The sequence below is a fragment of the Thrips palmi genome, unplaced genomic scaffold (genome assembly GCF_012932325.1).
Source record: "Thrips palmi isolate BJ-2018 unplaced genomic scaffold, TpBJ-2018v1 HiC_scaffold_11, whole genome shotgun sequence".
Lineage (NCBI taxonomy): Eukaryota > Metazoa > Arthropoda > Insecta > Thysanoptera > Thripidae > Thrips > Thrips palmi.
Genome location: NW_023144622.1, coordinates 5293014 through 5308264, shown reverse-complemented (window position 1 = coordinate 5308264; position 15251 = coordinate 5293014). Strand labels below are relative to the sequence as shown.

Sequence of the window (15251 nt, the reverse complement as noted above, 5' to 3'; positions counted from 1 at the left end):
CCCACGCCATGATCCCTTTTAACCGGACCAGTTTTGGGCATTAGACGTAACCCGGAGTTGATCAGAAACAGAAGGCAGTTTCCATAGAATTATGTACCCGCTCCTCGGGTAGAGAGAGTAAGAGGGGTGGAAGTCGAATGGGCTGCCTACCCACCGGGCGCGAATGTCGTTTTCCGTTCCGTTCGTCTGCAATGAAAGCGGATGTCCTTCCCCTAAGCAGGTTAGGGGGTTGAAATTGTGTTTTGTAAGGGCCGACTAATTGGGGGTGGCTCTTGTGTCAGGAGGGGGAAAACAAATTAAACGTCGTACTTTTCTTTTAACCACGTGATTTAATTTCTTAATCATTTCAATCATGCAATCAGTCTTTATCAACAGCTCATGCATCTTCGAGCGTTCTCACATTGTTATAATACTGTTTATACCACTAATACAACATTACCCTAGAAAATAATCGACCAGAAATCACTGCAAGTGTCGCGATTCAACCTCAAGATCTGCCATGTTGATCGAGATGGCCGGTGCGGCCCGGCGGCGTCCTTGTCGGAATGTGGTCGCACGGGGAAGTCCTTCTTTTGGCGGGAACCACGGCGGCCGGTTGCGAGGCGACTTCGAGTAGCCCTTTGAGGATCGAGCGTGCCGGAGATCGATCGCAAATCGAACCCGCTCCAACAGTCTGGCTTTCCTTCGACTCGGTGACGACGGGGACGAGACTGGGGCGCTGTTCGCGAGTCCGCCGCATGCCGCATGGGGTGCGCGGTGCTGGGGGCGGTGGGGGGGGGGGCGGTGCGGGCCTTGGCGGTCTAGCCGCGAGAGGTGCGGGCCGCGGTGCCGATGAAGGAGCTCTGGGGCGCGGGGCCGACGGGGAAGGGCGCGGGGTTGCAGTTGGCGCCCACGCAGGGCACGGCCTGGCCCGTGTGCTGCGCGATGTGCTGCTGGTTGAGGAACCAGAAGGGCTGGTTGGGCCGCGGCCAGGACGGCACGCGGTTGGCCAGCTGGGTGTCCTCCAGTGTGTTGGTCATGCCCGGCGCGGGCAGGCTGCCCGGCTTGTTGTCCCGGTTGCCGAGGTCCGTGTCGCTGGACGCCGCCGGGCCGCCGTACTGCGGCAGCTCCTGGCTGAAGCCGCCGGGCCGCGGCGCGTACGAGGGCCGGTACTGCGCGCCGGCGGGGGCGGGCGACAGGCACGCCGCCACGGCGATGCAGACCACCACGACGGACAGCTGCAGGACAAAAAGGAGAGCAACGTTAGAAAAACGGCAGAATAAATCGGGGGGAAACCGACGACAAACAACGGGTGCGTTTTTTGTGGTGTGCCGAGGCCCGCGATGCGGAAAATTGCGTCCACAGATGAGTCAGACCGCCGGAGCGGCCGGAGTGTCGCGGTGCCGGCCTGCCGGCTGCAGCGGGGAACTTGGACCGTACCGCGGGGTGTTCGGTCGGAGGATGGAGCCAAAGGCGGACGTCTCCGGAGCAACGATCTCGGAGGACGCGACAGGCAAAGCGACTTCTTGTTTTCAACCTCGCTCCTCCCCTCGTCTCGGCCTTCGGGGCGTGGCGGCGTGGCGGCGTGGCAGTGTGGCGGTCACCTTCCCCAGGTCTGCTGGCGTCTGTCTGGCGGGGCCAAAGGGGACGGGGACTGGGCGCCGATTTACATGCAACCCGCTGCACCGTGTACGGTGCGACTCGCGCGCCCCGGGCCCAGCACGTCAACTGCGTCGAGTAAGTAGGGAGGGACAGACTTCGACGGTGGAGTGACCCCTTGCCAACAGAGGCCAGCAGCGCCAAAAGCGTCAGCCTCGTCAAAGTCACATCCAATGGAGGAAACTCTGAACATCAACTTGACGCCGAATTTCACCGCAGACCTCCTCGACCTTGACCGTCAGCAATGATATGCTACACATTCGGCGCCGCCGTCGAGTCGTTAATGCGAGTAAAAGGCTCGAGTTGCGACGGCCCCTGACCTGTACGCTCGCATTGCGCGGGAAGACGTGCGGGGCGTGGGAGACCGGGGGGGGGGGGGGGGGGGCAGACCGGGAAAACCCGCTCGTGACAACAAGCGAGCGGGCCGACAGCGACGACGCGACGCAGAGAAAGAAGACCCGGCGTGGCCTTCCCTCGCCGCGCCAAACATAATTACAACGAAGTACGCACCATTTTAATCTGAGTCGGTCGTAAATTTGATAAAGCCGGAAAAAAGATCGCGGCAGCTGATGGGCAAAGGGAAATCCAAACTAGGCGGGGCCAGAGCCGGCCTCTTATTCGCAATCGTTTACAACCCGGGAGATGGGAAAATACGCGCGCGAACCGGTCTGCCGTGCCGGCCCGGACGACTCGGGGCGGGGCGCCTCTTTTTAATGGCAGAACCAATTTGGACGGCAGCGTCGCCAAAAGGAAATTGAACCGAACCGCTCTCCGACTGCCACACCTCCGCTCCTTTCGGATGGAGAACGTCTTTTGATGTGTCTTTTCCTCCGCGATCAGAGGAATGTGTGATCGTTTCAGGACACAGCTGGAAGCGCAGTGAGGTTTGGAGACACGGGGGGCACAGGACGAGCTCAAAGAAACCTCGCTCGTTACAATGCAGCCAACTGCCAAGCCAAACTGCCTTCAAACCGCATTAAGCCGACCATCGTCTTCCGAGAGAGGCTCACGTCCAAGTCTACTACACTCGATACTCACCATTGTGTCGGCACTGGAGGAAGGCGTACGGTATTCCACGGGCAAACTCAACTCGTCTAGATCACTGGCTGCGCGGCAAGCTGCTTGCGATGCTCGTCGGCCGGCGGGGAAGCACAGACTGAGCCGGCCGGGGCCTCCTCGCCGTTATATAGGTGGCAACAGTGGAGTGGACGGGCGTGCTGCGGGCGGCACCGCGCCGAAGACTGATTCCGAGACTCGTTTTCGTCGCCCTGTCTCTCTCCCGTCCCCCCATAAGTGTGAGAGAGGCAGAGCGACGATAGAGACTCTCGGAATCAGTCCGCCGGAGCCCGGGCAAGGGAGAGAAAGAGAGGGGCGGGGGCACTGTTTTAACACAGACATTCGTGAATTTCGGACCATCCTGTTTGAAACCACCCTCCCCGCATCCTCTCTCACAACCCGGGTTCGAGTCCCAGCAGAGGCACCGAGTTGTTGGTTTGTTTTCGCGCCTCCCCTTTGATCCTCCCCTCCTCATTTTCAGAACGATATCGCCGCTCTGTGCTGCGGGTCATCTGCTGGGGTCGCCGAACACGTGAGTCGTGAGGGGAGTCTGTTGTGCGACGCGGGAAAGCTGGAAAAGCGCCGCGTTTCGCATTTCCCGGGAAGACCAGACGCACTGGTTGCCTACCTCGAGGCGCGCACTGCACTGTGTAATGGCGGGGTTCGGGTTTTGGGTTTCCTGCGACGCGCCTCATCCTGGGCGATGATCCCGGCCACGCAATGGAGACCCGCATGGAGGCGCCGTCTGTCGCTCTGTCTCTCTCGCACTCACGAGGCGTTCCGCAGTGGTGCGAGAGAGACGGAGCTCGTCGGGGCCCGCGACCCTGGGGGGCCAGAGGGAGGCCCCCGGCCTCGGTCGTGCGTGTGACAATGACATTAATGACAATACCACACGCGAGAACAAACGTTTTCAGTTCCGTGCTAACCCCTTTAGCGGGAAAACCTTAGCCACGTGCTAAAAAAAAGTAAACGATTGCACCATGCTATTACAGTAGATTTTTATCACATGGACTGGCAAAGGCGCCACTGGTCTTATTATATGAACAGGGAAAGCCCAGAGCCCGAAAAGTTTGACTCCGCAATAAAGCATGCTGAGAGCGCTTCGGTTTTGTCTTGGGCGTTTGAGTGTAGTACTAGTGTACTTCATACTCGTCGACGCTGGACGTCAGTCCGTGGTGAGGGAGTGTGGCTGAGGTCGGTGGACGGTTCGGTCAGGTCAAATGTCACATCGGTGTCGACTTGACATATCGATTCATCCCAATGCCCTCGCCGATTTTGGAGTGGACCTGTCTAACTGACGTCGTTTGGACTGTCCGTCGCTCACTCGGGCCATTCGGGTGATTCGGGTGCCCCAGGCGGGGGCCGGGGACCCCGACGGGGCGGGGCTCGGTGGCGGGGCGGCTCGGCTGTGTGACAAATGACGTCACGGGAATCGCGAGCACGGCGGGGCTCGGCGGGGCACGGCCACACGTCTACGCGCGTCGCAATCTGGACCGGCCGGTAGGTGCGACGCCACGCCGCGCCACGCCATGCCACGCCGACAAAGAAAACCCGGAGGAGGGGAAGGAGGCGGGGGGCGGTGGTCCTTTCCCGCGCTGCTGATGAGTCAAGGGGTCAAGCCCGCCGTCAGCGCGTTGGCGGCCAGCCCCAGGCTGAGGCCTTCTCTCTCGCACCTTATCCATGAGTGCGGGAAAGACAGAGCAGCGGCAGCGAGATTCGCTCTGCATTGGATCATGCTCGGCGCATGATCAACCCTTCAAACGAACGGCCTACAGGAGCATCACCAGCGCCCCGATTACACCGACACGTAGCGCCGCGTGGCGCACGTACGTACCTGCATCACACGCCTGCACCATGCCTGCACGCCCGCGAGCGAGAGAGTGAGTAATGCGGCGTCTGTTCCCCTGCGCTGGGCACGGCCGGAAATACGGAAATACCCCCTGCAATAAGGCACCTCTAAAATGGGGCGGTCGCAAGGCCGATGCGTCGCCTTGAGTCAACGCCGCGGCCTCCACCTTCGCTCCGGGGCCGGCCGGCCGGCGGGCCGGTGACGTTGATGACGTCACCTCGACTTCGGTTCGGGGGGCTTCGTCGCATTTTCGGTGTCGGCCGGTCCGCTGCAGAGACACGCGACACGCGTCACTTTCCTCGTATCGGCGAGGAGTACGGGTACGCCGTGTTATCAGGTCACAGTCCGAGTCCCGCGCCTCGGTGGCCCCACCGCGTCGCGGTGTCGCCGTCTCTCTCGCACCCCTACGGGTCGCCGCAGCAGTGCGAGAGAGACAGCGCGAGGAAAACCCGCACGGTTCGGAATCAGACCGCCACCATTGGGACCGGGATTCGGAATTGACCCGACCCGGCAGTCGACCTGGGCGGGCATTGTTTACACGGCGCCAGCCGGGCCATTCCGCCGCTCTGTCTCTCTCGCACCCCTACGGGACGCCCCACGAGTGCGACAGAGACAGGGCGACGAATTCGGGATCGCCGGGTCGTTTGCGAGTGCAACAGGGCCGTGCGAACGGTGTGACCGTCGTCAAGGCGTCCGCGATGCAGATGCAGAGCGCCCCGCCCCGCCCCGCCCATCAGGGGCTCGACGGCGTCGAACTGGTCGGACACACCTCCGGAGCCGCGACGGCGCGACATCCACGTCGTCTGCCTGATGTATCGCCGGCCGCCACGCCGGTTTGGCGCGAAGCCGCGAAGAGCGCGGCTCGTTGCCGCCAACGCTGCCGGCCAATCAGATTGCAGCGGCATGCACAGTGTGCGCACGCCGCCATTCCAGCGGTATACGTGTGGTTGCGGCTCTCTGTCTCTCTCGCACTCACGGGCTCGTGGGGCGTCGCGGAGGTGTGCGAGGGAGACGAGGCGACGACAGGACCGTTCGGAATCGTCCTGCGGGGCCCTCGCCGGGCCTGCCGGACAATGCGCATTGAAATTCAGAAGCCCGTCCTGGACGTGCGGTGCGCCCAGTCAGAAGCTCTTCGCCGGCGACTCGGTGTGACTCGGTGTCGCTGCTCTGTTCTCCTCGATGTTATTGGTTAGCAACTCGCGACAGGAGAAATATGCTTTTCAGTCCGCAGAAAATCTGATTTCACGTGGCGGCAGAATTTTTCTTTTTCAAAAAGAAGGTATTATCTGGTAATAACAAGTGTTGTTCTCGCGACTGCGTCCCGCGCCTTCCGCCGTGACAGAGTCTCGAGGCCTGCCGTGACGCGCGCCTGTCTGCCGCCGTGCTGGTGGTGCTGGTGCCCGCACACCGCCAGAGGCTGCGTACGAACAGCAACCGCCTCAATTTGCATTTCGCGCCTCCCGCTCCTTCTGTTCTTCCGGACGCGTCCTGGGGCTGCCCGGCCGCCCTGGCCGTCGCACAGCGGCAGAAAATGAAACAATCACAACTAAAGCCAAATAAAACAAGTTTATTTCAAACTTTTTTTTTCCATATTTTTCGTAAATGTCCGATTAAATCTTTGAATAGACTACATTGAATGGAGAGAAAAATACATAACTTGAAAAAAAAGGCGGAAGGGGATGGGATGAGGAGGGGAGGGGGAGGGGGGCTCAAGGGAGGGGTGGGTTAAAGTCCGACTAAACCGGGCAGCAAGCCCAAACTCCTCACGTTTCAGTCTCAAAAGAATCCAGCAAGGATCCCGGCACGAACGGGGATCTACTTGTGCATTTGTGCACCTATCCAGGGATCGGATTAAAAAAAATGAAACCAAAGGACACGTTGAGGTCGACACATTTTCGCAGACTCAAACATTTAGAGCTAATCACACTTTTTGTTGTTTCAAGTACTTAAGAAAATTTTCGGCAGGCAAAGAAATAATAATAATTTTGTCGTCGTTTTTTCCACCGATTGGAGCTATAAAATACAGAACTGAAGTTCCAACCTTGGTTCCATCGAGTTACCACTGTTCGTGAAAGGTTTTGTGCTGAACTTTTTTTTTTTCGAAAAAAAAAAAAAAAAAAAAAGCTTATTTGTGCGGGCAGGAAACCGGTGGATTCACTGCTCTAACATTTAACTCACGAGCAGCATAAAAATAAAGTAGCGAACAACGCTTCAAATTTCATTGGCACCCAGCAAGAACCACCACAGACGATGGCGAATTTTCTATCAACGAGACCGTGACAGGGGTCCGTGAAGGAGAGATCTTTGCTCAACTTTTCACTCACTAATAATACGACACTGCGCTCACTCACTCACACAATGCACACACGCACATAAAGACACACACGTTACACACACATAATCCAAAACTAAAGCGATAGAATACTAAACATCACAATAGTCTGACTTTTCGGTCAGTGCTACAGCCGTTTCCGATTTTTTTCACCACAGCTCCAGTTTCTGGCCTAAAGACATTTCGGCCCCATAACAAAATAAGAAATAAACAAATCTACCGCATTTGGGGAAAAAATTGACACAGTTTCCATCCTTCTGTTTTTTATAACCATGATCTCGTGTCTCAATCTGTCTTGACGAACGAAGAGGGGATGGGGGATTGTGAGATGTTGGGCGTTCTCCCCGTATCGCGACGACATTCACCGCGCCGCCGCTGCACTGTAAGGAGGAGTCTTCCTCGTCTCTTCATTGCATCGTCAACTTGACGGTCTCAAACGGATTCCCCGTCTCCGGCTGAAAAAGAGAAGTATCTATAAGTCCATTTGACATTGTTTTTGGGCATGACAGTGACCACCCTGGAGCGGCCGCGCAAAATGCGACAAACCTCCGCGACCGACATGAATGTGGTTAGGTTAGGTTAGGTTAGGTTAGGTCAGCGGTTCTCAACCATTCTCGGCTCGCGACCCCAAATTTGAAGCCAAAAATTTCCGCGACCCCCAGGAAAAATTTCGCGACCCCACGGGACCCCTCCTTTAACATGCCACGGTGTCTGATCCGAGGCGGGCATTTTGCTCCCTCAACGGGCAACTGGTCTTTGGACCTTCCTTTAGCATGCCTTTGTTACGGAGTGCAATTATCAGTCTTAGTTTGGGAGCAGTATTGTCTCAAAGTTGGCCAAAACGCTCAGAAATGTCTATGAAAAATCGTGTTTTGGGCTGATTTTAAGCAGCCACAGCGTCTGATCCGAGGCGGGCATTTTGCTCCCTCAACGGGCAGTTGGTCTTTGGACCTTCCTTTAGCATGCCTCTGTTACGGAGTGCGATTATCAGTCTTAGTTCGGGAGCAGTATTGTCTCAAAGTTGGCCGAAACGGTCAGCAGTGTCTTTGAAAAATCGTGTTTTGGGCCGATTTTAAGCAGCCACTGCGTCTGATCCGAGGCGGGCATTTTGCTCCCTCAACGGGCAGTCGGTCTTTGGACCTTCCTTTAGCATGCCTTTGTTACGGAGTGCAATTATCAGTCTTAGTTTGAGAGCAGTATTGTCTCAAAGTTGGCCGAAACGCTCAGAAATGTCTATGAAAAATCGTGTTTTGGGCCGATTTTAAGCAGCCACTGCGTCTGATCCGAGGCGGGCATTTTGCTCCCTCAACGGGCAATTGGTCTTTGGACCTTCCTTTAGCATGCCTTTGTTACGGAGTGCGATTATCAGTCTTAGTTTGGGAGCAGTATTGTCTCAAAGTCGATCAAAACGGTCGCAAGTGTCTTTGAAAAATCGTCGTGACTATTTTGGTCAACTTTGAGACAGTACTGCTCCCAAACTAAGACTGATAATCGCACTCCGTAACAAAGGCATGCTAAAGGAAGGTCCAAAGACCAATTGCCCGTTGAGGGAGCAAAATGCCCGCCTCGGATCAGACGCAGTGGCTGCTTAAAATCGGCCCAAAACACGATTTTTCATAGACATTTCTGAGCGTTTCGGCCAACTTTGAGACAATACAGCTCTCAAACTAAGACTGATAATTGCACTCCGTAACAAAGGCATGCTAAAGGAAGGTCCAAAGACCAACTGCCCGTTGAGGGAGCAAAATGCCCGCCTCGGATCAGACGCAGTGGCTGCTTAAAATCGGCCCAAAACACGATTTTTCAAAGACACTGCTGACCGTTTCGGCCAACTTTGAGACAATACTGCTCCCAAACTAAGACTGATAATCGCACTCCGTAACAGAGGCATGCTAAAGGAAGGTCCAAAGACCAACTGCCCGTTGAGGGAGCAAAATGCCCGCCTCGGATCAGACGCTGTGGCTGCTTAAAATCAGCCCAAAAACACGATTTTTCATAGACATTTCTGAGCGTTTCGGCCAACTTTGAGACAATACTGCTCCCAAACTAAGACTGATAATCGCACTCCGTAACAAAGGCATGCTAAAGGAAGGTCCAAAGACCGATTGCCCGTTGAGGGAGCAAAATGCCCGCCTCGGATCAGACGCAGTGGCTGCTTAAAATCGGCCTAAAACACGACCCCAGCATCGCCGCGACCCCTTAAAAAAATTTCGCGACCCCGCTTGGGGTCGCGACCCTAAGGTTGACAACCACTGGGTTAGGTGTACCTTGCTGCGCATGGCGCGGATGCGGTTCAGCAGGCCCTGCGAGCTGGGCGCCGCGAAGGCCACGTCCTCCTCCTCGGCGTCCTCCTCGCCCAGCGCGCAGCTCTCCGCCGGCGGCAGGGACGAGTCCGCGTCCAGGTCGCCGTCGCCGTCGCGGCCGCCGTTGGACTGCACCAGCTTCATGTACTTGTACTCCAGGCTCTGCGTCTTGCGCCAGAAGTGCATCATGCAGCCGCACAGCATCAGCGCCAGCGCCACCGACACGGCCACCACCAGCTGCGGGGAGAATCAAAATTCCAGTTTCCGAGTCGAAAAATGAAAGTTTCTTTTTGAAACTGTGATTGTTCGCGGTGTCGTCCGGTTGCCGGGCCGGGATCTCGGGTGACCCATTGCCGATGCATTGGTCGGATCCACAATCACGTTTTCCGGGGAACAAGCCGTGAGCGAGCCGGTAAGAGTTTCCCTGCGGACCTCCATTCCGAGCACTGCTGTCGTCGCTGTCGCACTCATGGGGCGTCCCGTAAGGGTGCGAGAGAGACAGAGCGACGAAGGCAGTGCTGCGGCCGCCCGACGCCCAATGCGTTGCGTCACGGTCGTGTTGGTGACACCGCCGGCGACGCCAACAGCGCCGTGGCTTCGCTAGGCGAGGATTCCCGGCCACAGTGTGTCAGCAGGGCGTCGCGGACCCAGGCCAGGATCTCACGGCACTGCCTTCAGAGTCATAGACTTCCCCGAAAGGGCTCCTCGGGAAGTGAGCATGCGTAGTCGACGGCTTGGTGAAGGCGCCTTACCTGCACTTCCAGCGGGATCTGCGTGGTGCAGGCGACGTAGACCGTGCTGGGCTCCGGCGTGGCGGGGTGGCAGTGCTTGGCGGGCAGGTAGTGCACCGCCTGGCCGCGGTTCACGCACTCGCCCTTCACCGTCCTGCGGGCGGCAATTTAGAAATTTAAGATATTTCGACAACTTTGCGAGGCTGCTAGTGCGGGAAGCCGGACTTACGTGTAGTCGCTCTCGCGGCAGGCCGGGCAGGCCGCCTTGCTCTTCCACATGAAGTTGAAGTTGCAGCCGTCCGAGGTGCCGTCCGGCCACTGCGCGGGCAGCGTGATGGTGGAGTTGCCGTTCTCGGACGGGTCGCAGCGCAGCGTCAGCACGGCCGTGCGGCCCTTGGGGCACGAGCGCGTCGGCCTGCAGCACACAGGGTCAGTCGACGCCAAGACACCCCTCTCCCTCACCCACGGCCAACACTTACAGCGGCGTGGCGTAGAAGAAGTGGATGTCCTTGAAGTCGGGCTGCACGAACTCGTCGATGACCTTCATGTGCATGTAGGTGGTGTTGGAGGTGACGGCCAGCAGCTCGTCGCCCAGCGCCACGGACTGCGTCGAGAAGGTCTGCTCCTCACCGTCGCTGACGAGGTCCCCCTGGCCGCCGCCGATCGGGCCCTGGCCGGGGATCACGGTCGTCCTGGGGGCAGGGGCGACTGTGTTCAGGCTGTCTCTCTCGCACCGCCACGACGGGGTCCACGACGGCGTCCACGTGATCCCTACCTGCAGATGAAGGCGGCCACGTTGCCGGCCTCGGTGGCGCTGCTGTCGCCCACCGTGATGGTGTTGCTGCACTCGGCCGGCTCGCTGGTGCCGCAGAGGCTCATGTTGAACAGGTGGTAGTACTGCGCCCCCGAGGCCGTGAACAGCCGGCTGCCGTGCACCGCCACGGGCCTGCCGACAGAGAGGGCGTCTTGAGGGCTGCCGGAGTGCGAGCGAACGCCGCTCTGTCCCTGTCGGGTGTCCCGAAGGGGAGCGAGAGAGACAGAGCGACGAAAAACGCGATTAGGCCACTCACTTGTCCAGCGCGCGCAGGTCGTACGTGTAGTCGTCGATGTCGAACACGCAGTTGGTCTCGCAGCTGCCGCCGTTTTCGGCGTGCAGCCCCGGGCCGCAGGGCTGGCACGCGTCCTGGCCGAGCCTGGCCGCCACCAGGGGCTCCACCGCGGTGGTGTCTGGCGGGCAGAAGTGGCAGCCGGTGCCATTGGGCTCCATGTACTGGCCGGGCGGGCAGGGCAGGCAGCCCTCCGAGTCCGAGTCGTGGTGGCAAGGCAGGCAGGAGGCCGCGCCGCCGTCCACCGTGTTGGTCACGTTGATGAAGAAGATCTTGGCCATGTCGACGAAGCCGCGGCGCGCGCCGTCGTCGTCCACCCCCAGCCCCATGGCGCCGGCCACGGCGTCCACCGCGCCGGCCGGCCCGGAGCCCAGTTGCTGGAACGCCCAGCTGAACGTGTAGGAGTCGTTCTGCATGACGGCGTAGCTGTAGGTCTGCCGCGCCTGGCGCTGCGACCAGCTCTCCACCACCGTCATGCCCTTGGTGTCGCTCGTCTGCAGGAACACGAACTCGCACTCGGCGTTGCAGTCCAGCTCGAAGGAGAACTCGACGCGGCCCACCTCCAGGCGGCGCGCCGCCCCGCCGGCCGCCCCCGTGACGGTGACGCCGCCCTTGGAGCGGAAGCCGGCCACCGTGATGGACAGCAGCAGGTAGGCGCCGGAGGAGTGGTGCCTGGTGGTGTGGATGTAGGTGCCGGCCACCTGCCAGCCCGCGCCGCTCTGGCACGTCGAGCCTGCACCGACAAGGGAAACACAACGTGACTCGAAGGCTTATGCGCACGACGGGCACCCTCCGCCGTCGTCCTGCGCTTACCGTCGGGCTCCAGGCACGCGGCGCTCATGAAGGAGGGCAGCTCCACCCAGCGCGCCACCTGGATGCCGTAGTTGGGCGTGGAGCCGGGCGGGCAGGCGCGGCACGCCGTGTTGCCGTCGCTCCAGGACCCCCTGGGGCACGGCTCGCACGACGACCCGTTGCCGTAGTCCATGCCCGGGTTGCAGGGCGCGCACTGGCGGCGCGGCGACGGCAGCGGCAGCTGCTCAGCGCCGGGCAGGTCGTCGCGGCAGATCTTGGGGGCGATCCACTCGTAGACGCGCTGGGTCTGGGGGACCAAAACGAAAACAAGTGAGTATGCGAGGCAGAGCGCCCGACCAGCAGCGGGTAGGCCGTGCCGCAGCACAGCCCTGTTCGACGGGCTGGCCTACCCGCTCCATGCCAGGGGCTCCGCAAGAATCGTTTTACTGTCGGTTGCACAGAGTGGTGCACCTAGACGCTGACCTGCTTGTCGGCGTCGCAGGGCGTCCGCTTCTCGTAGTAGTCCTGTCTGCTGCAGGGCAGCCGCGGCCGGCACGACGGCGACCCCTTGGAGGCGTACTCGGTGACGGGGTTGCAGGCGCGGCAGCTGGAGGCCTCGGAGTCCGAGTACGTGTTCTCGGGGCACTCGGTGCAGAGCCGGGCGCCGCCCTCGCTGAAGGTGCCGGCGCGACAGGGCAGGCAGGGCGACGTCAGCGACACGCCTGGGGGAGGGTGGAAACATGAGCACCTCGGTTTTCGCTGTGGCTCTCACTCAGTTTGACCGGGGGACTTTCTCTCCTTACCGCTGATCTCTATGCTCTTGATGACCACGGGCCTGCTCTGGCCGTGGTCCATGCCCAGCGTCTTCCACTGCAGCACGTTCTGCCCCGTCAGCAGCCGCACCGTCTGCTTCTTCCACTCGCCCGCCTCGCGCGTGTACTGCGGCCAGCGGAACTCCTTGGAGTCGCGCAGGCTCTGGCATTGCGCGTTCTGGGCCTGCACACCGAACACCGTAGACAACAACAATAACAACGAAAATAACAACACCCCGAGAGAGCGCGGTGAATGCCCACCTCAAAGTCGAAGATGACGTCCTTGTCCGGGTACTGGTAGGTGTACGTCAGGTTGCCGGGCTTGACGAGGTGCACGTCGTAGGTGAGCGTGGCGGCGCACGGTCCGCCGAGCGAGGCGAGGTAGCCGCCGCGCGCCCTCCAGCCGAACCTGCGGCAGGCGAAGCATGCCAGTGACGTGGCGGGTGCAACAGTGGCGTGGCCAAGATAAGAGGCAAGCAGACTGAGGTACCCACTGGCTGCAGTCGATGTCGCCGGCGAGGCCGCGGTGCGTGGTGAACGAGGACCGGAACGTCTCCACCTGCGAGGTGAAGCCGTCGGGCAGCCGGTCCTGGAAGGACTCGAGCAGCACGCCGCCGCCCAGCGAGTACGTGCCGGGCCTGCACATGCGGCACGACAGGTCGCCCAGGTCGTAGTAGAAGCCCGCCTCGCAGGAGATGTCTGCAACACGCCAACACGCCGTGGAAGGTTCATCTTGCCGGTTCACTTTGTGTTTGTTTACGGTGGGCTACTCACGGCACTGCTCGATGCGACGCGCCGGCCGGGGGTTGTTGTCGGCGCAGCGGCCCGACCTGGGGACCTGCACCCGCCAGCGGCCGCGCTGCGAGTCGCACTCCGTCAGGGCGTACTCGTAGTCCATCTGGGGAGCAAACAAGGCGTGACGTCATCGACAACCTCGCTCGCGCACTTCGGGGTGGAGTGGGGGTGCTAGTGTAACCTGCCGGGCGCCGCCACCTTCCCCCTTCCCCCTCCCCTGGAGACGGTGACGCCCGCGCTGCGCCGAGGCAACCCCTCGCTGTCCAGCCTCATCTGCATCATCGGCCTGGAGAGCAGCGGAGTGCTTCCGACCGCCGCTTCCGTCTCCCCGTCTCTGTCGCACTCATGGCGCGTTCCGTGTGGGTGCGAGAGAGAGGAGCCTGGAGGGCGGTGAATAGCGGCCAATCACGGCGTCGGAGTGGCGGCAGGAGTGGCGGCACGCCAGGGCGCGTCGCGTCGCGTCAAGGCCGAGGGGAGGGGGGAAAGGAGGAAGGGTTGGCGGAGGGCAGGACTGCGTCTCGCTCTCATTAGACCGCCGGCTTTCACAGTTTGTCACTCTGGTTTTCCTGTTCACTGTCATCAACGGCGGAGCCATCGCTGAGACCCGATATTCCTGGTGTACTACCCCTGCGACTGCGGTCCTGTCTGTCAGAAAGGGGAAAAACAGCCTAAACGGGAAGAGGCTTCCTGTCCCTAATGCGCCCGGGACCATCTTGGTTGCCATGACAACAGGTTAGGCCTTCCAGCCTTCCAGTAGGGTGGCTGTGGCGAACGCCATGAGCAGGTGCCCTCCTGCTGCGGGGGCGAGCCAGGTTTAGGAGGGCCTCGTCCATGGCGGGGACGGGGGGAGGGGAGGGGTGGGGACTGTTGGGGTTAACACCTGTTAGCCAGACGACTGCCAAGACTGGGCTGGACACAAACACTACTCGGCCGTTCCGGCTGGGGTGAGACCCTCGACGGGGTCCTTTAGCGCGGTGCTGGCGGCAGCCAGGGTGCTGCTCTGCGCCGCTCGGCAGCAGCAGCTCTCGGGAAGACGCCTTGATGTTGACGGCGCGACCGCACGCCCGCTTACCTCCTTGCAGTTGAGGTCGTCGTCGTCGAAGCTGGATCGCGCCACGGCGCCGAGGGGGCTGCGCTGCGCCAGCAGCACGAGGCCGAGGGCGGCCAGGAACACGACGTTCATGGTGTTGACGGCGGCGCTCAGGGCACGGGGCTCAGGTCATGGATGCAGCATGTTGGTCGTCGGCTCGGGACCAACTCCGAAGCTGCTGTGTCGCTGGGCTCCGCACCCTACTAGCAGGCCCTGACGGCTGACTCCGAAAGGCACACCTGAAAGAGGCCCTTCTTCGCGCGGTGCGAGAGGGACGGCCTGCGTGACTTCGGACGAGACCGAGCCGCGCAGGGCGTGGCATAGTCCGTCGGCCGTGTGTGTGCCCGCGGTGGCGGGGCTGGGGCGCGGCGCGCACGGCGCGGGGGTGGCGGCAGCGCGGCCAAGGGGCACGGCGGCGGCAGGCGGACTGTGGCACCGTGCCGTGCGGGCCGGGGGACGCATGCGCCGCAGGCGCAGAGGCGCCCGGCCGCGGATCGATCGCGCTGACCTAGAGGACGATCAGCGCCGACGGGGTGGCTACAGCTTGAGCGGTACAACTTGCGCCACGCCTTCCTCCTTGAGCACGAGGAAGGTTAGGCGGCGCGGGCTGTAGTCGTTGGCCGGCGCTAATAGGCACGTGCGCCTTTGAACTTGACTGAGTCTCGAGTCCAGGGGAAGGGAAGGGGCACTGGGCAGCACGCACGGCCCGCGCGTGGCATGGCCCTCGCCACTGGAGGGAGTTCCAAA

At 60.7% G+C, this 15251-nt stretch overlaps 2 protein-coding genes across 2 annotated transcripts; both read right to left on the bottom strand.

The window, feature by feature from the left end:
- Positions 1 to 309: 309 nt before the first annotated feature.
- LOC117639167 lies at positions 310 to 3052 on the bottom strand. The gene is made up of 2 exons (XM_034374568.1): positions 2677 to 3052; positions 310 to 1217 (listed from the first exon to the last, which is right to left on the bottom strand). Exons 1-2 carry the CDS (start codon positions 2677 to 2679, stop codon positions 801 to 803), a joined length of 420 nt encoding a protein of 139 aa, XP_034230459.1. The 5' UTR covers positions 2680 to 3052; the 3' UTR covers positions 310 to 800.
- A 3038-nt stretch (positions 3053 to 6090) lies between these two features.
- LOC117639588 (UPF0577 protein KIAA1324-like homolog) lies at positions 6091 to 14733 on the bottom strand. Its single transcript, XM_034375409.1, has 14 exons — positions 14487 to 14733; positions 13394 to 13517; positions 13114 to 13318; positions 12881 to 13028; positions 12611 to 12803; positions 12291 to 12529; positions 11829 to 12114; positions 10980 to 11748; positions 10685 to 10855; positions 10389 to 10601; positions 10139 to 10324; positions 9931 to 10063; positions 9143 to 9415; positions 6091 to 7330 (listed from the first exon to the last, which is right to left on the bottom strand). Exons 1-14 carry the CDS (start codon positions 14595 to 14597, stop codon positions 7283 to 7285), a joined length of 3099 nt encoding a protein of 1032 aa, XP_034231300.1. The 5' UTR covers positions 14598 to 14733; the 3' UTR covers positions 6091 to 7282.
- Positions 14734 to 15251: the final 518 nt, after the last annotated feature.